Genomic DNA, 23922 nt, shown 5'->3' with positions numbered 1-23922 from the left:
AGAAGATAAGGAGCAGTCATGTTCCTGCAAACTTTGACTGTCACTTATGAGAAAGAGCTACTGACCCAGACTCCTCTCGGAGTTCTCTCTCTCTCTTTGTATCTCTTTCTTTCTGTCTCTCTCCCCTTCTGTCTGAGTCTCTGTATCTCTCTGTGTCTCTGTCTCTCTGTGTCTTTCTCCAAGTCTCTGTGTCCCTGTCTCTTCAAGTCTCTCTCCAAGTCTCTCTGTGTCTCTGTCTCTCCATGTCTCTCTGTCTCTCTCTGTTGCTCTCTCTCTGTCTCTCACTGTCTCTCTGTCTTTCTCTGTGTCTCTGTCTCTCTCTCCAAGTCCCTCTCTGTCTCTCTGTCTGTCCGTGTCTCTCTCCAAGTCTGTATCTCTCTCTCTCTGTCTCTCTGTCACTGTCTCTCTGTCTCTCTCTGTCTCTCTGTATCTCTCTCCAAGTCTCTATCTGTCTCTCTGTCTGTCCGTGACTTGCTGTCTCTCTCCAAGTCTCTCTCTCCCTCTCTGTCTCTCTCTCCCTCTCTGTCTCTCTGTCTCTCTCGCCAAGTCTCTCTCTGTCTCTCTGGCCAAGTCTCTCTCTGTCTCTCTCTCCAAGTCTCTCTTTGTCTCTCTGTCTCTCTCTCCAAGTCTCTCTTTGTTTCTCTGTCTCTCTCTCCAAGTCTCTCTCGGTCTCTCTCTCCAAGTCTCTCTCTGTCTGTCCGTGTCTCCCTCCAAGTCTCTCTCTGTCTGTCTGTGTCTCTCTCCAAGTCTCTCTCTGTCTGTCCGCGTCTCCCTTCAAGTCTCTCTCTGTCTGTCCGTGTCTCTCTCTCCAAGTCTCTCTCTGTCTCTCTCTCCAAGTCTCTCTCTGGCTCTCTGTCTCTCTCTCCAAGTCTCACTCTGTCTCTCTCTCCAGTCTCTCTCTGTCTCTCTGTCTGTCCGTGTCTCTCTCCAAGTCTCTCTCTGTCTGTCCGTGTCTCTCTCCAAGTCTCTCTCTGTCTGTCCGTGTCTCTCTCTCCAAGTCTCTCTCTGTCTGTCCGTGTCTCTCTCTGTCTCTCTCTCCAAGTCTCTCTCTGTCTCTCTGTCTCTCTCTCCAAGTCTCTCTCTGTCTCTCTCTGTCTCTCTGTCTGTCCGTGTCTCTCTCCAAGTCTCTCTCTGTCTGTCCGTGTCTCTCTCTGTCTCTCTGTCTGTCCGTGTCTCTCTCCAAGTCTCTCTCTGTCTCCCTCTCCAAGTCTCTCTCTGTCTCTCTGTCTGTCTGTGTCTCTCTCTGTCTCTCACTGTCTCACACTCCCCAACTTATATCATCATCATCACTCACGTCACACGCTCACATTTCCATCTCTTCCTCCTGTCACTCATCCTCTTCCTCTCACCCCTCCTCCTCTCCTTCCTTCCCTGCTCCACTCCTCTCTCATTTGACTTCTCTGCTCCACTTTTCACATTCCATTAGAATCTCTCAGCTACAGAATTTTACCACAATGGACTTAACGTTCAATTTGATCTTCAGCAGAATTCTTATAAAGCAATGATAGCAGCAGTAGACATTGTAGCATCCTTGTAACACAGGACCTTAAAGTTTATGGTTTGGTCCAAATGGTTTGGGCCAAATGTTGTTTTCATGTGTTCCAACCATGTGTTCTATCCATGTGTTCTATGCAAGTGTTCCAACCATGTATTCCAACCATGTGTTCTATCCAAGTGTTCTATCATAGTGTTCCAACCATGTGTTCTATCCAAGTGTTCTATCATCGTGTTCTAACCATGTGTTCTATCCATGTGTTCTATCCATGTGTTCTAACCATGTGTTCTATCCAAGTGTTCTATCATAGTGTTCCAGCCATGTGTTCTATCATAGTGTTCTAACCAGTGTTCTATCCAAGTGTTCTATCATAGTGTTCTAACCATTGTCCTATCCAAGTGTTCTATCATAGTGTTCTAACCAGTGTTCTATCCTAGTGTTCTATCCATCCTAGTGTTCTATCCTAGTGTTCTATCCTAGTGTTCTATCCAAGTGTTCTAACCAGTGTTCATTCCAAGTGTTCTATCATAGTGTTCTAACCAGTGTTCTATCCAAGTGTTCTAGCATAGTGTTCTAGCATAGTGTTCTATCCAAGTGTTCTATCATAGTGTTCTAACCAGTGTTCTTAACAAGTGTTCTATCATAAGTTCTAACAAGTGTTCTATCCAGGTGTACTATCATAGTGTTCTAACCAGTGTTCTATCCAAGTGTTCTATCATTGTCAGGCTTTCGTTGTGGGAAGGAGGAGACCAAAATGCAGCGTAGTTTTGATTCATTTTATTACATACGGAAACTATACACGATAAACTAACAAAATAACAAACCTACGAAAACCGAAAACAGCCCTATCTGGTGCAAAACACAGAGACAGGAACAATCACCCACAAACACACAGTGAAACCCAGGCTACCTAAATATGGTTCCCAATCAGAGACAATGACTAACACCTGCCCCTGATTGAGAACCATATCAGGCCAAACACAGAAATAGACAAACAAGACATGCAACATAGAATGCCCACTTAGATCACACCCTGACCAATCAAAACATAGAAACATACAAAGTAAACTATGGCCAGGGCGTGACAGCACGCCCCCCCACGGTGCGGACTCCGACCACAAAACCTGAACCTATCGGGGAGGGTCTGGGTGGGCATCTGTCTGCGGTGGCGGCTCTGGTGCTGGATGTGGCCCCCACTTCACCGCAGTCTTCCCCCACCTTGTCCGCTTCCGTGACCTCCCAGCCACGGCAACCCTACTTAACAACACGGGACAGAGGGGCAGCTCGGGACAGAGGGGCAGCTCGGGACAGAGGGGCTCTCCAGACTCCGGCAGCAGCGCCGGACAGGCGGGCGACTCCGGCAGCAGCGCCGGACAGGCGGGAGACTCCGGCAGCAGCGCCGGACAGGCGGGAGACTCCGGCAGCAGCGCCGGACAGGCGGGAGACCCCGGCAGCAGCGCCGGACAGGCGGGAGACCCCGGCAGCAGCGCAGGACAGGCGTGAGACTCCGGCAGCGCGGAGAGGAGAAAGGCTCTGGCACATCCTGGCTGACTGGCGGATCTGGAAGAGTCTGGCTGTCTGGCGGATCTGGAAGAGTCTGGCTGACTGGCGGATCTGGAAGAGTCTGGCTGACTGGCGGATCCTGGCAGACTGACGGCTCTGGCTGCTCCATGCTGACTGGCAGCTCTGGCTGCTTCATGCAGATTGGCAGCTCTGGCTGCTTCTTGCAGACTGGCAGCTCTGGCTGTTCCATGCAGACTGGCAGGTCTGGCAGCTCTTTGCAGTCTGGCAGCTCCTTGCAGACTGGCAGCTCCTTGCAGACTGGCAGCTCCTTGCAGACTGGCAGCTCCTTTCAGACTGGCTGCTCTATGCAGACTGACAGCTCCTTGCAGACTGACAGCTCCTTTCAGACTGGCTGCTCTATGCAGACTGACAGCTCTGGCTGCTCCATGCAGGCTGGCAGCTCTGGCAGCGCTAAACAGGCGGGAGACTCCAGCAGCGCAGGAGAGGAAGAAGGCTCTGACTGCGCTGAACAGGCGGGAGACTCCGGCAGCGCAGGAGAGGAGAAAGGCTCGGGCAGCGCTGAACAGGCGGGAGACTCCGGCAGCGCAGGAGAGGAGGAAGGCTCCGGCAGCGCTGGAGAGGCGAGGCGCACTGTAGACCTGATGCGTGGTGCTGGCACTTGTGGTACTGGGCCGAGGACACGCACAGGAAGCCTGGTGCGGGGAGCTGCCATCGGAGGGCTGGTGTGTGGAGGTGGCACAGGATGGGCTAGACCGTGAAGGCGTACTGGAGATCTTGAGAGCAGTGCTGGCACAGGACATGCATGGCTAGGTAAGTGCACAGGAGGCCTGGTGCGTGAGGCTGGCACCAACTTCACCAGCCGACTAACATGCACCTCAGGATGAGTATGGAGCGCTGACCCAGGTGCCATCAAATCCCTGACACTCTCCGTCGGGCGAATTCCATATTTAAAGCACCAACAAAGCAACTCCCTCATTACTCTTTCCTCCAATTTCCCCATTAACTCCTTCACAGTCTCTGTTTCGCTCACCTCCAACACCGGATCTGGTTCTGGTCTCCTCCTTGGCTCCTCACGATAAACAGGGAGAGTGGGCTCAGGTCTGACTCCTGACTCTGCCACACTCTCGCTGAGCCCCCCCCCAAGAAATTTTTGGGGCTGACTCTCGGGCTTCTATCCACTTCGCCGTGCTGCCTCCTCATACTGGCGCCTCTCTGCTTTCGTCGCCTCCAGTTCTTCCTTGGGACGGCGATATTCTCCAGGCTGAGCCCAGGGTCCTTCTCCGTCTAATTCGTCCTCCCATGTCCATTCCTTCTTTTGTTGCTCCTGCTGTTGCTTTTGCCTGTTACCACGCCGCTTGGTCCTGTTGTGGTGGGTGATTCTGTCACGGCTTTCGTTGTGGGAAGGAGGAGCGGACCAAAATGCTGCGTAGTTTTGATTCATTTTATTGAATACGGAAACTATACACGATAAACTAACAAAATAACAAACCTACGAAAACCGAAAACAGCCCTATCTGGTGCAAAACACAGAGACAGGAACAATCACCCACAAACACACAGTGAAACCCAGGCTACCTAAATATGGTTCCCAATCAGAGACAATGACTAACACCTGCCCCTGATTGAGAACCATATCAGGCCAAACACAGAAATAGACAAACAAGACATGCAACATAGAATGCCCACTCAGATCACACCCTGACCAATCAAAACATAGAAACATACAAAGTAAACTATGGCCAGGGCGTGACAATCATAGTGTTCTAACCAGTGTTCTTAACAAGTGTTCTATCATAAATTCTAACAAGTGTTCTATCCAGGTGTTCTATCATAGTGTTCTAACCAGTGTTCTATCCAAGTGTTCTTAACAAGTGTTCACTCTTTCTGTCTTTTTGTTCCTGGCAGGTCTGAAGCAAAGACAGCTGGGATATGAGGAGGTAAGATACCCTATGTTATTGTCTGTGACTGAAACACTTACGAAATACTATTTTTAAGGGTCAGAGTCGACTATGTATCACAAGAGTTTTAGACAGTTAGACTTTGTTGTTCCCTCTCTCTGGTTCTCTCTGGCGTCCTCCGTCCCTCCTGGGGAGAGAGAAGATGAACAGAATAGTCCACACTGCCCCCTGCTGAGAAGAGTGGGTGGAGGAGATGGAGGAAGGGAGGGGCTGTAGATACACACTCCACCACCACCACCACTCAGCGTTGCTCCCGCTGTCGCGTTGAAGTTGGAGAGGCATTTCATTTCAAGGGCCATTAAGTCCTGTCTCCTCCCCATAGCGGAAAGAGCACCGTCAGATTCGGCATTCTACGTCTCTGAAAAGAAAGCGAGACTTAAATAGCCTTGTCTCCCCTCTGAGCTCTACATCCTAGCCTGCACTGCCCTGTCCTCGACTACTAAAACAGTAATTACACTCTTTATGGAGCTAATTCCCATTTGATGCTGCTCTACATGGACCACTCAGCACTCCCAGAAAGCATCATTATGTGGTGGTACTAACTGCCCTGTGTCCTCCAAAACCTGCACAGAAATGTTATGTATGCAGTTAAGAAAATGTTTTCAGGGGATGGAAAATGGGGAAAATAGACCACATACAGTAAAAGCTGCTCGTGGTTCAGATTGGCAGGTTATGGCAGCTCTGTGGGAGACTGTTTTCACCCGCTGGTCTCTCCCCTCACACGCAGTCCCTCTCAGTCCCTCACACCTCGCCCTCGTACAGGCTGGGAATGGATCTGGAGCTAGCTTGTATTAGGCCTCAAACTGTGTTTTCGGGCACGCCAAGACTTTCTGGAGGGGTGGATAAGCAATGAGCGATGGCGGTTGAGGGATAATGGAGGAATTCTATCAATCACTCACTGTATTGTATTCGGAATGCCTCATGCAAATATTTGGGATTCCATTCAAATAAATACCAGAGAAGAAGACAGGAGAGAAGCCTCCGGTGGTGTGTAGAGGAAATGAGACAGAACCCCTTCCCCCCTCCACCAACCCCTAAATGGAACAGAAATAGAATGTTAATTCGTATAAAACACTCAAATTAGATTTCCCTCCATGAGTTCCGCTCTGTCCCCTTCCCTTTGCGTCTCTATACACACACACACGCACACACGCACACACGCACACGCACTCCGAGACACACTTGTCGTCTCTTCTTCAGCTTGTGCTGACTTGAATGTACACTCTTGTTCAAATTAGGTCGAGTTAGCATGGTGTTTGCGTTTATCTGCTACTGGGATAGAGAGGGGGTCATGGGACTGTACTCCTGGAGTACACAGCTACTCTGTGTGCCCGGAGTTGCTGCTGGTGCTGTGTTGTGGTCGAAGAAGATGGAGAAAGAGGAGAAGGAGGGGGGAGGGAGGATGAGCAAGAGGAGGAGGGAATGGAGGAGCCCCCATCTCCCCAGAGCAGGAGTGTCACGTCCTTACCGTCTGCTGAGGTGAGTGTAGCAGTGAGCGTGTGTGTGTGTGTGTGTGTGTGTGTGTGTGTGTGTGTGTGTGTGTGTGTGTGTGTGTGTGTGTGTGTGTGTGTGTGTGTGTGTGTGTGTGTGTGTGTGCGTGCGTGCGTGTGCGTGTGCGTGTGCGTGCGTGCGTGCGTGCGTGCGTGCGTGTGTGTGTGCGTGTCTGATTCTGCAGGCTTGGTTAAGGTGACGGATGGTACCACTGTGTTATTACTGTCAGTGTCCTTGGATTATCACACCAACACTGAGTGTCACATGATGTCAATGTTGTCGTGACTTTAAGGATCTCTCTCTGTCAGTGTGCCAAGGCACACACCAATTAAGTTCAATGAAATGCTCCTGACGGGGAATTCTATCTCGAGGAAAACGCTCCTACCTCTGCATTGACAGTGACCTTTTCTCTCGGGGAAGTCCCCTTTGTTTTTATGCCAAAGTTGTAAACCAAGCTGGAGGGTAATGTATTCTAGCTGACTAGCTGCAATATGGCCAGTTACGATAATAGAGGTGTCATCACAACAGCAGGCTGCCTGTCTCTCTTGGCCTTTTCTCCGCCCACGCCTGTCCACAACATTCAGAGAATCACACATTCTGCCGTGTCTAATGAATGTATTTTCGGAAAAAGGTGCCGTCGACAGGAACAGAGGAAAGCAATTCAATTGAGTAGCGTAGCGGTGGTGAGGTGATGGATAGTGTTCCCGTGGGACATCACAGGCCTCTGTATCAGCACAGCTCACATTGAAACGTCCTGTACTCTACTGTGACTTTTACACCGAGTACACCAAACATTAGGAACCCCCCCCCCCCCTCTTTACCCTCAGAACAGCCTCGATTCGTCAGGGCATGAGTTCCACAAGGTGTCAGAAGTCTCACACAGGGATGCTGGCCCATGTTGACTCCAGTGCTTCCCACAGTTGTGTTAAGTTGGCTGGATGTCCTTTTGATGGTGGAACATTTTTGATACGCAGGGGAACCTGCAGTTCTCGACACTGCGCCTGGCACCTACTACCATGTCCCCGTTCAAAGGCACTGAAATATTTTGTCTTGCCAATTCACACTCTGACTGGCACACATACACAATCCTTGTCTCAATTGTGTCACGGCTTAAAAATCCTTCTTTAACTTGTCTCCTCCCTTTCTGTCTACACTGACATCAACAAGGGATCATAGCTTTCACCTGGATTCACCTGGTCAGTCTATGTCATGAAAGAGCAGGTGTCCTTAATGTTTTGTATACCCAGCATCCTCTGTCTTTCATGTTGTTAGCCACAGTTTGGTGGGGAGACTGAGAAACTTTTCAACCCATAACAGTCTCCTCATATTGCCTCTTGTGTCTGTCCTTCTGTGTCTCTCTCTCTCTCTCTCTCTCGCTCTCTCGCTCTCTCTCGCCTGCCATGTGTTTATTTGCATCCACCACTCTCTCTCTCCTGTCTCCCTCTATTCTCTCTCCTTCACCTGGCCAGTTGGACGAGACAGACCCGTCCTACTCCAAGCCCCGGCCTCACTGGTTTCACACGCTGCAGGTCCGCAGGCTGGCGGTCCAGAGAGGACGCAGCAACAGTGACCCTATGGGAGGGAAAAGTTTTGATCAGGACTTCCAATGGGTGAGCACTGGGAAGTTTAGCCTGATCCCAGAATCTGTTATCAAATCAAATGTTATTGGTCACATACACATGGTTAGCAGATGTTATTGCGAGTGTAGCGAAATGCTTGTGCTTCTAGTTCCGACAGTGCAGAAATATCAACAAGTAATCTAACAATTCCACAACTACCCAATACAAACAAATCTAAGTAAAGGGATGAAATAAGAATATGTACTTATAAATATATTGATGAGCAATGATGAGTGACATAGGCAAGATGCAATAGATGGTATAAAATACAGTATATACATATGAGATGAATAATGCAAGATATGTAAACATCATTATTACAGTGACATGAATAATGTGACTAGTGATCCATTTGTTAGAGTGGCCAATAATTTCAAGTCTGTATGTAGGCAGCAGCCTCTCTGTGTTAGTGACGGCTGTTTAACAGTCTGATGGCCAAGAGGTAGAAGCAATTTTTCAGTCACTCGTTCCCAGCTTTGATGCACCTGTATGACTTACTATGGTGTGTGACAATGACTTTAGGATTTGGCAAGATAGTACAAACAGATCTGGGATCAGGCTTGGCTTGGGCACCTGGTTATATCTGTAATGTACCTGCAGTCAACGCACTCTGTCAATATGAAGATGTACTGTAAATGTTTGAGGTCGGCACCTTACCCCACCTAACACACGCGTGTCCGTCCTCACAGAAAACCGGCCTACAGTTTGGCACAGTCAACTCCTACCTGAACCTGGAGAAGATAGGGGAGGGGACATACGCTACAGTCTACAAGGGCATCAGCCGGTCAGTATCAATCAATCAATCAATCAGTTGTCATCAAGTGCTTATGCAGTAACCCGACCTTGACCCCGAAGAGCAAGCGGGATCTGAAGTCAGTACAGGTGCTATAAGCTGTAAGACATTACCACAACTCAACACTGATGAACAGCTCAATAATTACGTTGCCCACACTGACAACGTCCAATAGGTCAGTGTCGTCATTCGTCTATGACACATCTTTTATATTATCCCTACAAACTAAACCGCTATGTCAGCTGGTATTGATTTGACTGACCCTATTTGCCCCCTGTGCTGTTTGTTTGACGAAGGACAAGGTTGTTTTTTTGTGAGCGTCTATTGGACGGTTCTACGCTAAGATACGTCACAGATAGAACAGGTATTTCACCGGATTTCACCAAATATGGTAGTGAGAGGAAGCCCAGTGGCCGGCAGTGGGAGAAGATGGAACGAGATGGATTTTGGCCGACAATTAAACGATTGATCTCAATGCAGTTTATGGTTCCCAAAAGTATAATCTGTTACGAATAGAGTGAGACTAAGTTTTGTAGACTTTACCCTTGTTTAGAAGGTAAATGTAGTTATTTAGTTATTGCTCATGCACACTTTCCCAAACGGAAATATGCAGATGTGTGCTAGAACGTGACAATAGGATCTCGCAAGCTTGTGCTTGGCTCTGCCCACCCATTTGAAACGACAGGCTGTGTGTCTGTCTTGCTTCAGTTATACAAATCGTTGGTGACGTTATGCTAGTGTTCATTAAGTCAGACTCCAGAAGACCAGGCAGAGAGCTTTATTAACTCATCAAGTCAGACTCCAGAAGACCAGGCAGAGAGCTTTATTAACTCATCAAGTCAGACTCCAGAAGACCAGGCAGAGAGCTTTATTAACTCATCAAGTCAGACTCCAGAAGACCAGGCAGAGAGCTTTATTAACTCACTAAGTCAGACTCCAGAAGACCAGGCAGAGGGCTTTATTAACTCATTAAGTCAGACTCCAGAAGACCAGGCAGAGAGCTTTATTAACTCTTTATTAACTCTAAGTCAGACTCCAGAAGACCAGGCAGAGGGCTTTATTAACTCATTAAGTCAGACTCCAGAAGACCAGGCAAAGAGCTTTATTAACTCATTAAGTCAGACTCCAGAAGACCAGGCAGAGAGCTTTATTAACTCATCAAGTCAGACTCCAGAAGACCAGGCAGAGAGCTTTATTAACTCACTAAGTCAGACTCCAGAAGACCAGGCAGAGGGCTTTATTAACTCATTAAGTCAGACTCCAGAAGACCAGGTTTTTTCGGTCAGGTAGGAGATATGATTTGATTGGTTGGCAGCAATGCAGACATGGAGGACGAGGTTCAATTGTGTTTTTCTTGACATTTAATGAGGTCCTGAATTGTATCTCTCCGTTATAAATTATAATAGAATACTGTATTTGCCTGTATCCTCTCTTACCATAACTGAGCCGTGGGATGTTCACCTTCTCTGTTACTCTCCTCTACTCTGCCCTCAGGATAAACGGGCACCTGGTGGCCTTGAAGGTGATCCGTATGAAGACGGAAGAAGGCGTACCATTCACTGCCATCCGAGAGGGTGAGAGCTTTTCCAGGAGGCACATGCTGTACATGCTAAACAGGATTGATACTTCGACGTCTCAGAGCACCCCCCCCCCCAGGAAATGAACTGAAGTCAAGTCATGTTAGCTTTAGCATGTTAAGGAGAATTGCAGGTGCTTTTCGAATTCCATTCCCACTGTGAGCAAAGTGAATTGGTATTCGCTCTGTGTCTCTGTCCAGCCTCGCTCCTGAAAGGCCTGAAACACGCCAACATTGTCCTGCTCCATGACATCATCCACACCAAAGAGGACCTCACATTTGTCTTTGAGTACGTACAAACAGACTTGGCTGAGTATATGACGCAGCACCCAGGGGGCCTGCATTCCTACAATGTCAGGGTAAGTTCAATATTTTGATCAACAGAACCTCAACAAATACCATACCTTTTCCCTCTCACCCGAAAATCTGTCCTCTGCTCTTTCAGTTGTTTTAATTGTTCACCATTGACTGCATGTCTGTCTGTCTGTGTGTCCATCAGATCTTCATGTTCCAGCTGCTGCGGGGTCTGTCCTACATCCACGGTCGGAGGATCCTGCATCGGGACCTCAAACCCCAGAACCTGCTCATCAGCTATCTGGGGGAGCTCAAACTGGCCGACTTCGGTAAACCAAACCCTAGCTTCATGTCCACATTCTGGTTCAACCCTAACCTCAACCCTAATCCTAGTTTCATGTCCACACCCCAACTCAACACTAACCCTCAACCACAAACCTAACCCAAGCTTCATGTCCACATCCCGGTTCTACCCTAACCCTAGCTTCATATCCGCATCCAGGTTCAAACCTAACCCTAGCCTCCACCACAACCCTAACCCTAGCTTCATATCCACATCCCGGTTCAAACCTAACCCTAGACTCAACCACAACCCTAACCCTAGCCTCAACCACAACCCTAACCCTAGCTTCATATCCACATCCAGGTTCAAACCTAACCTTAGCCTCAACCACAACCCTAACCCTAGCTTTGTATCCACATCCAGGTTCAAACCTAACCCTAGACTCAACCACAACCCTAACCCTAGCTTCATATCCACATCCAGGTTCAAACCTAACCTTAGCCTCAACCACAATCCTAACCCTAGCTTCATATCCACATCCAGGTTCAAACCTAACCTTAGCCTCAACCACAATCCTAACCCTAGCTTCATATCCACATCCCGGTTCAAACCTAACCCTAGACTCAACCACAACCCTAACCCTAGACTCCACCACAATCCTAACCCTAGCTTCATATCCACATCCCGGTTCAAACCTAACCTTAGCCTCAACCACAACCCTAACCCTAGCTTCGTATCCACATCCCGGTTCAAACCTAACCTTAGCCTCAACCACAACCCTAACCCTAGCTTCGTATCCACATCCCGGTTCAAACCTAACCTTAGCCTCAACCACAACCCTAATGTGTTATTTGGTCATGTGTAGGTATTATAACTTCATCTCACAGCTTCTATCTCAAGGCCATCAGACTGCTAAACAGCAAAATCACTAACTGAGAGAGGCTGCTGCCTATATTGAGACCCAATCACTGTCCACATGAATAAATGGATCATTAGTCACTTTATACAATGCCACTCTAAATAATGCCACTCTAATAAGGTTTACATATCTTACATTACACATATCATATGTACAGTTGAAGTTTACATACACTTAGGTTGGAGTCATTAAAACTAGTTTTTCAACCACTCCACAAATTTCTTGTTATCCAACTATAGTTTTGGCAAGTCAGTTTGGACATCTACTTTGTGTATGACACAAGTCATTTTTCCAACAATTGTTTACAGACAGATTATTTCACTTATAATTCACTGTATCACAATTCCAGTGGGTCAGAAGTTTACATACACTAAGTTGACTGTGCCTTTAAACAGCTTGGAAAATTCCAGACAATGATGTCATGGCTTTAGATGCTTTTGATAGGCTAATTGACATAATTTGAGTCAATTGGAGGTGTACCTGTGGATGTATTTCAAGGTCTACCTTCAAACTCAGTGCCTTTGCTTGACATCATGGGAAAACCAAAAGAAATCAGCCAAGACCTCAGAAAAAAAATTGTAGACCTCCACAGGTCTGGTTCATCCATGGGAGCAATTTCCAAACGCCTGAAGGTACCACGTTCATCTGTACAAACAATAGTACGCAAGTATAAACACCATGGGACCACGCAGCCATCATACCGCTCAGGAAGGAGTTCTGTCTCCTAGAGATGAACGTACTTTGGTGCAAAAAGTGCAAATCAATCCCAGAGCAAAGGACCTTGGACCTTGTGAAGATGCTGGCAGAAACAGGTACCAAAGTATCTATATCCACAGTAAAACTGAGTCCTATATCGACATAACCTGAAAGGCCGCTCAGCATTGAAGAAGCCACTGCTCCAAATTGCCATAAAAAAGCCAGACTACTGTTTGCAACTGCACTTGGGGACAAATATCGTACTTTTTGGAGGAATGTCCTCTGGTCTGATGAAACAAAAATAGAACTGTTTGGCCATAATGACCATCATTATGTTTGGAGGAAAAAGGGGGATGCTTGCAAGCCGAAAAATACCATCCCAACCGTGAAGCATCGGGGTGGCAGCATCATGTTGTGGGGGTGCTTTGCTGCAGGGGGGACTGGTGCACTTCACAAAATATATGCCACCATGAGGAAAGAAGATTCTGTGGATATATTGAAGCAACATCTCAAAACATCAGTCAGGAAGTTGAAGCTTGGTCGCAAATAGGTCTTCCAAATGGACAATTACCCCAAAGTTGTGGCAAAATGGCTTAAGGACAACAAAGTCAAGGTATTGGAGTGGCCATCACAAAGCCCTGACCTCAATCCTATAGAAAATTTGTGGGCCGAACTGAAAAAGCATGTGCGAGCAAGGAGGCCTACAAACCTGACTCAGTTACACCAGCTCTGTCAGGAGGAATGGACCAAAATTCACCCAACTTATTGTGGGAAGCTTGTGGAAGGCTACCCGAAACATTTGACTCAAGTTAAACAATTAAAAGGCAATGCTACCAAATACTAATTGAGTGTATTTAAACTTCTGACGCACTGGGAATGTGGTGAAAGAAATAAAGCTGAATAAATCATTCTCTCTGCTATTATTCTGACATTTGACATTCTTAAAATAAAGTGGTGATCCTAACTGACCTAAGACAGGGAATGTTTACTTGGATTAAATGTCAGGAATTGTGAAAAACTGAGTTTAAATGTATTTGGCTAAGGTGTATGTAAACTTCTGACTTCAACTGTATATACTGTGTTTTATACCATCTACTGCACCTTGCCGCTCGGCCATCGCTCATCCATATACTGATATGTACATATTCTCATTCACCCCTTTAGATTTGTGTGTATTAGTTAGTTGTTGGGGAATTGTTCGATTACTTGTTAGATATTACTGCACTGTCGGAACTAGAAGCACAAGCATTTCGCTACACTTACATGAACATCTGCTAGCCATGTGTATGTGACAAATAACATTTGATATGATATGTATGTTATATATGGTATTGTATTCATGTTATAACTATATGGTCCCGTCTGTATCCACTAGGGCTGGCCCGGTCCAAGTCCATCCCGTGCCAGACCTATTCGTCTGAGGTGGTGACTCTGTGGTACCGGCCTCCTGATGTCCTTCTGGGTTCCACTGATTACTCCACTGCTCTGGACATCTGGTGAGTGGACTGGACATATTTGGACATACAATATCCCATATTGGGACAGGGTCTGAACATCCTCCATAAACAACCACCCTGCAGGCATGGTTGCAATAACGTCATTTCAATCAGCTTTTTCCCACTGGACAGCCAGATCTGAACCCACCAGCATTGAACCGGATCAACACCAGAATACCACTGGACCGTGACCATACTGTTCTAGAGACTGCATAACTACTTAGACCACTGTATCATGGTTCTTTCAAGACGACTGGGAACTCTTTGGGGGGGGGTGTTTTGAACGCGGCATCAGTGTTGGTTTAAGAGTAGCTGCCACTAGTGTTGCCACCAGTACTCTCCTACAGAGTGAGTTACATCAGGTTGGCTCAGAGAATGTTGCGTGTTCAGAAGAGTTTAACCTCTTGGCCTTTGTCTAACAATGTTTTGGTGCCATACTGAAAAACAAACGTTAAGAGTTGCTCTCCTAAGCAAAATATTATTTCCCCCCAGAGTTAAAATAATTTTGTACTAATGTATAGCATAAGCGTTAGTATTAACCATCCTGTGCATCACTGTAAATGATATCTGGGCAGGTTTCTATGTGACCTTTCCAAATAGAAAAGATTGGGACCACATGTTGTTTAAGGTCTTTGAATACAAAGAGAAATGTACCAAAATGGTTAGTATTTTAACGGCAATAATCAAATGGGTTGGGCATAACCTAGGTATTTGCTTCCGTGCTGTATATTTCAGAAGGTTTTCATATTTTACCAAGGACACGTTTTTGAATTCGTCCCCTCTTTTCTATGCTATGTTTTGCCCTCTATAAAAACACTGCTTAGGATACAAAACCTACCTTTAGTTTTTACCAAATGAGTTCACTTAATTGTGCCGATTATGAAGTACTGAAGAAAGATGTCCCGTCCTTTCTGTCTTTTCCCTGATTATTAAATGATTCCCTCCAACCTGTGTTGTCTTCCAGGGGAGCTGGATGCATCTTCATTGAGATGCTCCAGGGGACGCCAGCCTTTCCAGGGGTGGCAGACGTCTTTGAGCAGCTGCAGAACGTATGGACTGTGAGTAGGATCCCCCTTCCACTCTTTTCAATGGTATCATCCTCTCTCCACTCTTAGAAAAAAAAGGTGCTATCTAGATGCTTAACGGGTTCTTTGGCTGTTCCCTTTGGAGAACCATTTTTGGTTCCAGGTAGAACCGTTCTACAGCGGGTTCTTCATGGATCCCCAAAAAGGTTCTACCTGGAACCCAAAAGTGTCTTCCTATGGGGACAGACGAAGAAACCCTTTGGAAGCCTTTTTTCTGAGAGTGTAGATCCATAAAAACTAGTAGAGATGGCAGTTGACGGCTCACTCTGGACCCTTTTTGTCTGTCTGCAGGTCGTAGGGGTCCCGACTGAGGAGACGTGGCCAGGAGTGAATGAGCTGCCCAACTTCAGACCAGGTCAGAACCTCTTCATCCCTTTCATCCTCCTCCTCCTCCCTCATGACCATTACAATAATCCAATCTATGTGCTGCTGAGAAAATACAGTCATTCCCATTGGGTCAGAGAAAGGTCAGGGAGGGATTAGTATGGGATTAGTCTGGGTAATCTACACACTTAATAAAGCTCGACATAAACCACAGCAGACGAGACTCATGGTTTGCTGTGTGGCTCATCCCTAACCACTAGGGGGTAGAAGAAGTCAACGAGATACATTTTTGTTGGGGTTGTATGGGACTGTGGGCCTGTTGGTCTTTTGTACTACTTTTGCTTTCCAGACTCGTGGCATTTAAGACGGCTGTGGGAAGAGAATATTTCAGCTCTTTCTAATGCACTGTGGTTTAAGAGAGTTGAGATGCATGGCGTGTGGCCGACAAACACACCTGCGAGAGGAGTCCGTGTGAAGGCTATGTGTGGGAGTTAACTCTTTGGTCTGAGAGAGAATGATGTCAGGAACGAGAAATACCTTCAAATGGACCTCCAGACGGTGTGGTTTTGGACAGAGCTCTACTCCTCTGACTCGCCTATGCTGATCTCTCACTTTCACCTTGTAAACCACGTTCAACGACACCATACCCAGATGTGTGTACTTGTCAGTCTTTTATACTCTTCCATCCAACCCTGAGATTTAAACCTCATGCTGAGTTGAACCTGAGTCAGCCTGTCTTCCCACTCTTCCAGTAATGGGCTACAAAGGGAGTCCGAGGGTGACATGTTTCACAGCTGACTTTGTGTGTGTGTTTAACTATACTATACTACACTATACAACAATAGTAAACTATACAAGAATAGTAAACAAACAAACATTTGTCCAACTGGGGACATTTTGTTAGTCCCCACAAGTTAAAATACTATTCCTAGGGTTATGGTTAAGGTTACATTTTGGGGTTAAGATTAGGTTTAGGCATTAAGGTTAGGGTTAGGGGTTAGGGAAAATAGCATTTTGAAGGACTGAATTGTGTGTCTTCACAAGGTTAGTTATACGTGTGTGTGTGTGTGTGTGTGCGTGTGTGTGTGTGTTGCGCTGCAGAAAATATGGGCTACTCTTTGTCTCTGCTAATTCCTCCCCTACAAGACCCATAGGAATTCAAAGCTCAGTCTTAAAGTTCCTCAGCAAACATGAATAAATAAACATAAGATTCATAAATGCTGAATAAATGCATAGATGAATCTCCAAACTACACAGTGGGTCCTGTCTGCGCTGCCCCATGCAGTTCAATAAGGGCTCTGACGTTGGTTGGGGGCGACGAGATGCTGAGAGAAGATGAGCTCGTAGAAAGGTCTGGAAGTCAAAAAGAGAGAACGTTCTGTATAAAATATGTGTAAAGCAAACAGAGCGGTAAGGCTGGGAGATGAGAAGATAGACAAGACAGGCAGATGCTTGCGCACACTAAAGTATGTGAGTGGAGTGGAGCGGAGCGAGGAGCAGAGCGTGCCCCATTTGACTGGAGCATAGAGCGAGATTTTTAAAGGCTGGAGCGTCGGTCTTCTCGCCCGCTCCAATTTTGCTTCGGTAAGCGCTCACTTCACGAGCTCAGGGCATGCCCGTACCAGCATGCATTTGTAGTCTCCGTGTGTGCTGCTATAGCCCTTTGCTTTAGCTACTGTCATGGAGTTCCCTAAATATGTTCATAAAGACACTGATAAAACACACAGGTGCTAAATCAAGGTGATGGGTGATGTACAAAGATGAAGAGCAAGTGCGATGATTTATAGTGTCCACAACTAAAGAATCCTTATGGAACCTGAAAAGACACATATCCCAAAAGCATGCTATGTGCATCTGCTAAAAGAAAGGAAATAGATGGGTAGATAACTAAGTGTGTCATCGTGGCAAAGCATTTATAAAGTTAAACGTTTTGTTCATTTTCGTTCTAATATCTATACAATAGGCCATCATTGATTTTGGCCCAATGGGCCTGGCATGTTCCCACGTTCAAGGAGCTTCCGTTTTCATTGAGTCATTTTGCCTAAAAAAACTTTAGGCCTATCTATAGAAAAACAAAACACAATTCAGCGTCTCTGCCCAACCTGGCAAGAAGGGCCAAAAGGGTGTTTAACATCCACAACTGTTCTGCAAGTGTGGGGAGGATATTATTGTCTGCTGCTGACTGGCTCTCCAGGCACCATCACTCATGTTTCTGAAAAATTAATTCTTTAAATGCTTTCATTTTTTTGTTGAATTTGTATTTCATTCTAAGTAAGTCGCAGCCTATATGCACAATATATACATTCTAATGGTTTAATACAATGAAATGTGGTTGAAATACTGAGCCCTTTGTGTCCCTACCAGCCTATTGTGTGTCACACTCACAAATGCTTCACAATGTATTTCTTTGTAGGCTATAGCTTTGAAATAATAGAAATAATATGGCCTAAGTAATTCATTTCCGTTCCTTCTTACGCTTCCTGTCTGTCTCCTGACCTATTTAGAATGTTTATATGACATTCTTACATTCACCTTTTCATGTTTATTCAAAATAGTTTTCATTCAAATCCATATGGTTTGGTTTCAATACTTAAAAACCAGTTGCTAGGTCCACGTAGGCACGAAAATAGATGGGTGTTGGTTAAATTGGGATTTGAATGAATGGGGCGAATTTGGCAGTTTGATCTCCCCTGTGAGCCCGGAGTGGTTTTTAGCTGAGCAGTATGGAAGCACATGGAGCGCCGGGAACAGTGTGCAAGCACCAACTCCAGAGATGAGCGGGACTTTCAACCGCTCAACTCCGCTCACATGCTCTGGTACACACACACACACACACACACACACACACACACACACACACACACAGGCAGGAGGGTGAGCCAGACAGCTTTCTCTGCCTTGTCTGTGTGAGGGTGGGGGGCGCAATCTGGGCATGAAGAATTGCTGGACTTAGAACCTCTGTGTCTGACAGGGGGGGTGAGAGCGAGTGCAGGCGTGTGCACATGCACGTTACTGTGGTGTTTTAGGACACCCATGTTGGTTGTCCTTGTGTGGGCATGACCCTAGGTATCTTCTCCTCGCCCCCTCTCTCCCTCTTGGCTAGCTCCCTACCTGGCCCCCTGACTGCTGCTGGCACCACTGGGTCTCTCCAGATGTGGGAGCTGAATGGACCAATAGATGAAGGCCTGGGTGGCTTTCAGCAGGGCAGAGCGAGTGGCCAGCACAGAACAGGGAGAGGCCAAGAAGGGAAGAGGGAAAATATTGGGGAAATATTCCTTCAGTGACCTGACTGGCCAGGGGAAAGTGATAGCTAGCCTATACTATAGAGAATGCTTGTCTAAAAATGTATGTTTGTTTATGCTCCGTTGCACCCTGCAGGAGAGACTGAGCGTATACATTTTTTAAATCTTTTTTTGAAGTGTTTTTATTTCAAACAGTTCAATCTCCACGGTTCACTATTAATTCATCATGGAGCATCGGGGCTGTCCAAAGCACCGGCTAATCAACCGTTAAAACACTCTCATTAAAACTCTACGCCAGGGCCCAGAAAGCACAAATTGCGATCAGTAGTGCCAAAGCATGTTTCACTTAGTCTCGCCGCCAGGATACCCTAGCTGTAGCATTAATCATCAAAGAGAACAAGGCCTACTTTACCGTAAGTTTACACAGACATTTTTTGTTGTTGTTGTTGTGTCCTGTGGGCTGACCACCTCCCTGTTCCATCGTGCATGCCTTTGCAGCCATAGTTGCAGGCCAAACATTTTCTAACTAACCTGCTCGTGCTGCTCTCCTCTTCCTACAGAGTGGTTTCAACCATGTGAGCCCCAGCAATTCAGGAATGTTTGGAAAAGGTACGGTGAAATCAGTTTGCTCAGTGTTCTGTCAGTACTATGAGTTTGGGAATGTGTTTAACATGTCTTGCAGATCTGTTTAACTCGTGCAGGTTCGTCTAATGTATCTCAGCAACCTGCAAATGTGAACATTTGATACAAATAGTATTCCGTTCCAGGATATAAGTGACTGTAGAGGTAGAGTTTGGACACATGTGTACATAGTGTAGGGTACGGAACTACCCCGTTTTGGACGGCCGTGTGTGTTTGCCCATTCCATTGCCTCCGGCTAGGGGTGGGGGGGGGGGGGCAGCAGAGGTGGGCAGTTAGCCCTGTGGTAACAGGAGATTCTTTGTCTGGCCAGGCGTGTCTCCTCCCCTCCTCCCGCCTTCCTCCCTCTTCCTACCATCATGGTGACATCTGACCCAACACAGCTCTGCTCCTGTACCAGCCCACAGGGGGGCCAGACACACACACACACACACACACACACACACACACACACAGGCACACAGGCACACAGGCACATACACACACGTGCACACACACACAGTCGGGTTATGGGAGAGAGAGGATGTCTGGAGTAGTCTCTGACTCGCTGTCATAACAAATATGAGACCCACTCAACAGTCTGTAGCATACTAATGCAGTCTTGTCTGAAAAAAATCACTCTGAAATAGGAAAACACATTACTAGGAATATGGATCTAATGGATTTAAAGAGACAGTGAGGAAGGGAGAGAGAGAGAGAGTTTGAGCGAGACTCAGGGGAGTTATGGTGTGATTTTTAATGCAGGTCTTTTCAAGACTGATGAATGGGAGTCCGTCTCTCCCCCCGCCCATCTCCTCCCCCCTCTCCCCCACCCATCTCCCCCTCTCTCTCTTGTTCTAACCATGGATTTAATTAACTAGACCCCCTGTTGGGACCAAACGCTCTTTTCTCCAAATACATGGACACTGTCAGAAAAACACACACAGAAATAGCAGATAATTACATTGTGAAATAAAAGTTGCTTCAGTAGGACAGCGAGGAGGCACACAAAGCAGGGGGGGAGGGGGGGTACAGAGCTATGCACGCCAGTAGGGAAAATTTACTTGAATTAATGCAAATGACTGAGAAGTATGGCTGGGTTGTTGTTATATGTCTAATGGCTGTGGATGTAAAATCATTTACAGAAAGTACGTGTATCTATTGGGGGTGTGTGTGTGTGTGTGTGTGTGTGTGTGTGTGTGTGTGTGTGTATCTCTTATAGTCAGTCCCCTCTGCTTCCCCCTCAGACTGTCCAAGTTGCCCTATAAGACAGAGGACCTGGCACAGAAGATACTGATCACCATCCCACGAGACCGCATCTCGGCCCAGGATGCACTGCAGCACCCCTATTTCAACACGCTACCGCCACCCATCATGCAGCTACGAGACAGTGAGTGTGTGTGTGTCATTCCACATCAATGAAACACATAACATATCAATCTATCTATGCAATATGAATGTGTTTTTTTTGTCACAGCAATGACAGTCAAGTGATGCATAATGTGGTGTGTGTGTGTGTGTGTGTGTGTGTGTGTGTGTGTGTGTGTGTGTGTGTGTGTGTGTGTGTATACACACATGTGGGAGACTAAGCATGTGTTTGTACGTGTGCGTGCGTATTCATGCGCATATACAGTATTTCCCTCCTCTGACACCCCCCATCAACATTCTCTGTTTCTCCCTGCCGGGGAGAGAGATTGACACTCCGTTGCACTAAACCTCAGTGCAGTTTGTCACTTAAACAGTCTACCCATCCGACGCATGATTAAAGACACAAGCTTCCTACTGTGAGCACAGATGGCTCCTTTGAAGAGATCAGACTGTCTCCACAGCTCTCGGGTGGCTAAATAGATATACATCAGGAAAGTGGATGTATAAGTAAGCAAAGTTGCATTTGAAGTCTCTCTCCACCTGTCTGTCTATCCCGCTGACAGTCTGCCTGGTTCGGTTTGAACATAGATGTGTTTTTCCAGGCCGTAGAAATAATATTCAGTGAACAGAAGAAGAGTACAGGGAGTACTAGGATAGATATTAGTGAAAATGTAGGAATGTATTAGATAGGAATAAAGCCTCAGGGGATACAGTGTCTGATATGGTCAAGCAGTAGCCTTCCAGCTGAATGTGTCCGACACACACATGCTGGCAGATGCATGCGCGGGAGCGTACACACACACACACACACACACACACACACACACACACACACACACACACACACACACACACACACACACACAGTCTTGCGCACCTAACCTTGTGGGGACATACAATTCAGTCCCATTCAAAATCCTATTTTCCTTAACCCCTAACCCTTACCCTAACCCAAAAACCTAACCTTAACTTAACCATAAACCTAACCCTAGCTCCTAACTCTAACCCAAAACTGAACACATTTGACCTCCCACCAACAAAATTTCCCCAGTTGATAATTTTTTTCTTTGTTTACTATCCCCACAAGTATAGTTAAACACACACACACACACTGTGCACTTTCGAGAATGAGCCATCATTACTGCTACTACTCTGCATGGCATCCCAGACTGGGAGAATAGACAGTAGGGGAGAGACATCAATGAACAGAGCGGAGAAGGAGAATAGGGAGCGAGAGAGAGCAACTGAGAGAAAGAGAGCGAGAGAGAGCAACTAAGAAGTGAAAGAGCGTGGGGAGAGAAGGTTCTCTCCAGAAAGAACAAACTTATTTTAATGATGCCAAGGTCTTGGCAAGGCAGAAGGGAGAAGGCCTAGAAACAGATCAGTAGTAATGAGTAGCCCTTCTACTTTCACACAATGTATCACAATATAACTGGAACAGAGGTGAGCAGCATCAAGTGTTGAGAAGAGAAGTCATTGTAGTTGTTCGGGATGGGGCTCTAGCTGGACTGTACACTACCACACCCAACACCAGGTGCCTATGAGAGGCCCCTTTGATCGCGTCCCAGCGAGTAGCCAGTAAGTCTGGAAGGAGGGCGTGGTGGCGTTTTAGGCTCTAAGCTGTCTGAGCTGTCATGATCGGTATCTGTCAGACCAACTGCCCTATAAGGCTTCTCCAGGAGTTAGCGTGGGAGATGTTTATCTTTTGGTTACTGTTAGTGAGCTGGCTGAGGAACTTTTTCACCTGACTTTATAATGATGTGAAGCCGTAAGATTTGCCTGACTCTCGCTCTCTCTCCCGCTCTCTTTTGCTCTCTCTCTCTCCCCCTCTATATCTGTCTCTCTCTGTACCCCCCCCCCCCCAGCTGTATCAGTCTTCAAGGTCCCCGGAGTGAGGCTGGAGACAGAGGTGAAGGATATCTTTAGTCCCAGTCTAAGGATCAGACCGTCCCAGCTGGTGCCCTTGGCTAAGTGCTGGTGATAATGGACCCCTAACCCACTGGGCTTGACCCCTAACCCCTAGCCCCTAACCCCAGGCCCCTAACCCCATGCCCCTAGCCCTGCCTGCAGGCTAGACCACCATCTGATCAAGATGGAAAGGCATGAGGCGTCTCACACACACACAACACTTAACTACACCATCAGCGTCCTCCACCAACCTCTGCTCTTGACTCCACCCAGCATTCCTCAGTCACAGTTCCCATGTTTTAAGAAGACAGGAGAGAAGAGGGAGGTTTTGAATGGTACCTGGTATATCACATATTAGATGATGTCAGAAGTACTGTATGCACGGTATATACTCTCTATCTGAGACCCGGTGTCTGTTGTTGGTGGCAACGGAAAGCTAGGCAATGTCTAAGAGAACTGTCAGGAAGCTCAGAACAGCTTAACATCATCCTTCTGCTGAACAACCACCTCCTGCGTCCTCCCTCTCCTTCTCCTTCTCAGAGCGTCTCCCTGGACTCACTATGCTCTCTCTGCCTCCTCCTAAATCTACACTGAGATTCAATGATGACAATGGGTTTGTTTTGCAGATGAGTGTTTTATTTTGTACTGCCAAAACATACATATATTATATACTTCTTATATTAATCAGGTCCTTGTGAACCATGATTGTTCTTTTGCACAGCATGTGGGTGGGTATCCCTGCGACAGAACGACTGTGACGGTTGTGTGTACACTGTAACTCATGTCGTATTGTACCGTGAAACTTCCTCCCCGACACCCCACATAGCGTATTTTTCGGCAATCTTGTGATGTCCACTCTTCAATTGTCCTACACTTGGGTGCAGCTTTGCCTTTAAAATGTGTGTGTGTGTGTTTCGTGAGAATGAGTGAAGGAGTATGTGAGTCAATAAATGTTGCAGTAATGATATGTGTGTTATTTTCTGATGTATACATGTAGAACTGCCTGCAGGTCTACATATCATATGTCATTTGTTGTCTTCTCAAACACGCTACACTATCTATACAAAAGTACGCGGACACCCCTTCAAATGAGTGGATTCGGCTATTTCAGGTGTCTAAAATCGAGCACAAAGCCATGCAATCTCCAAAAACAAACATTGGCAGCAGAATGGCCTCACTGAAGAGCTCGGTGACTTTCAACGTGGCACCGTCATAGGACGCCACCTTTCCAAC

General features: G+C 46.6%; 1 protein-coding gene across 2 annotated transcripts in view; it reads left to right on the top strand.

Moving 5' to 3' along the window:
• LOC135543531 (cyclin-dependent kinase 15-like) overlaps window positions 1–23654 on the top strand; it is a 36435-nt gene extending 12781 nt beyond the window's left edge. For both annotated transcript variants that reach the window (XM_064970868.1, XM_064970869.1), the window contains 12 exons: window positions 4925–4956; window positions 7938–8078; window positions 8777–8871; window positions 10375–10454; window positions 10658–10815; window positions 10956–11079; window positions 14024–14144; window positions 15109–15202; window positions 15521–15584; window positions 19356–19404; window positions 20661–20803; window positions 22647–23654. In XM_064970868.1, coding sequence (XP_064826940.1) covers window positions 4925–4956; window positions 7938–8078; window positions 8777–8871; window positions 10375–10454; window positions 10658–10815; window positions 10956–11079; window positions 14024–14144; window positions 15109–15202; window positions 15521–15584; window positions 19356–19404; window positions 20661–20803; window positions 22647–22762 — 1217 coding nt within the window. In that variant the 3' untranslated portion in view covers window positions 22763–23654. The remainder of the gene's footprint in view (window positions 1–4924; window positions 4957–7937; window positions 8079–8776; window positions 8872–10374; window positions 10455–10657; window positions 10816–10955; window positions 11080–14023; window positions 14145–15108; window positions 15203–15520; window positions 15585–19355; window positions 19405–20660; window positions 20804–22646) is intronic.
• Window positions 23655–23922: the final 268 nt, after the last annotated feature.

This window comes from Oncorhynchus masou, chromosome 7 (assembly GCF_036934945.1).
Source record: "Oncorhynchus masou masou isolate Uvic2021 chromosome 7, UVic_Omas_1.1, whole genome shotgun sequence".
NCBI lineage: Eukaryota > Metazoa > Chordata > Actinopteri > Salmoniformes > Salmonidae > Oncorhynchus > Oncorhynchus masou.
The sequence above is the reverse complement of the archived record's forward strand: the minus strand, read 5'-3'. Positions and strand labels throughout refer to the sequence as shown.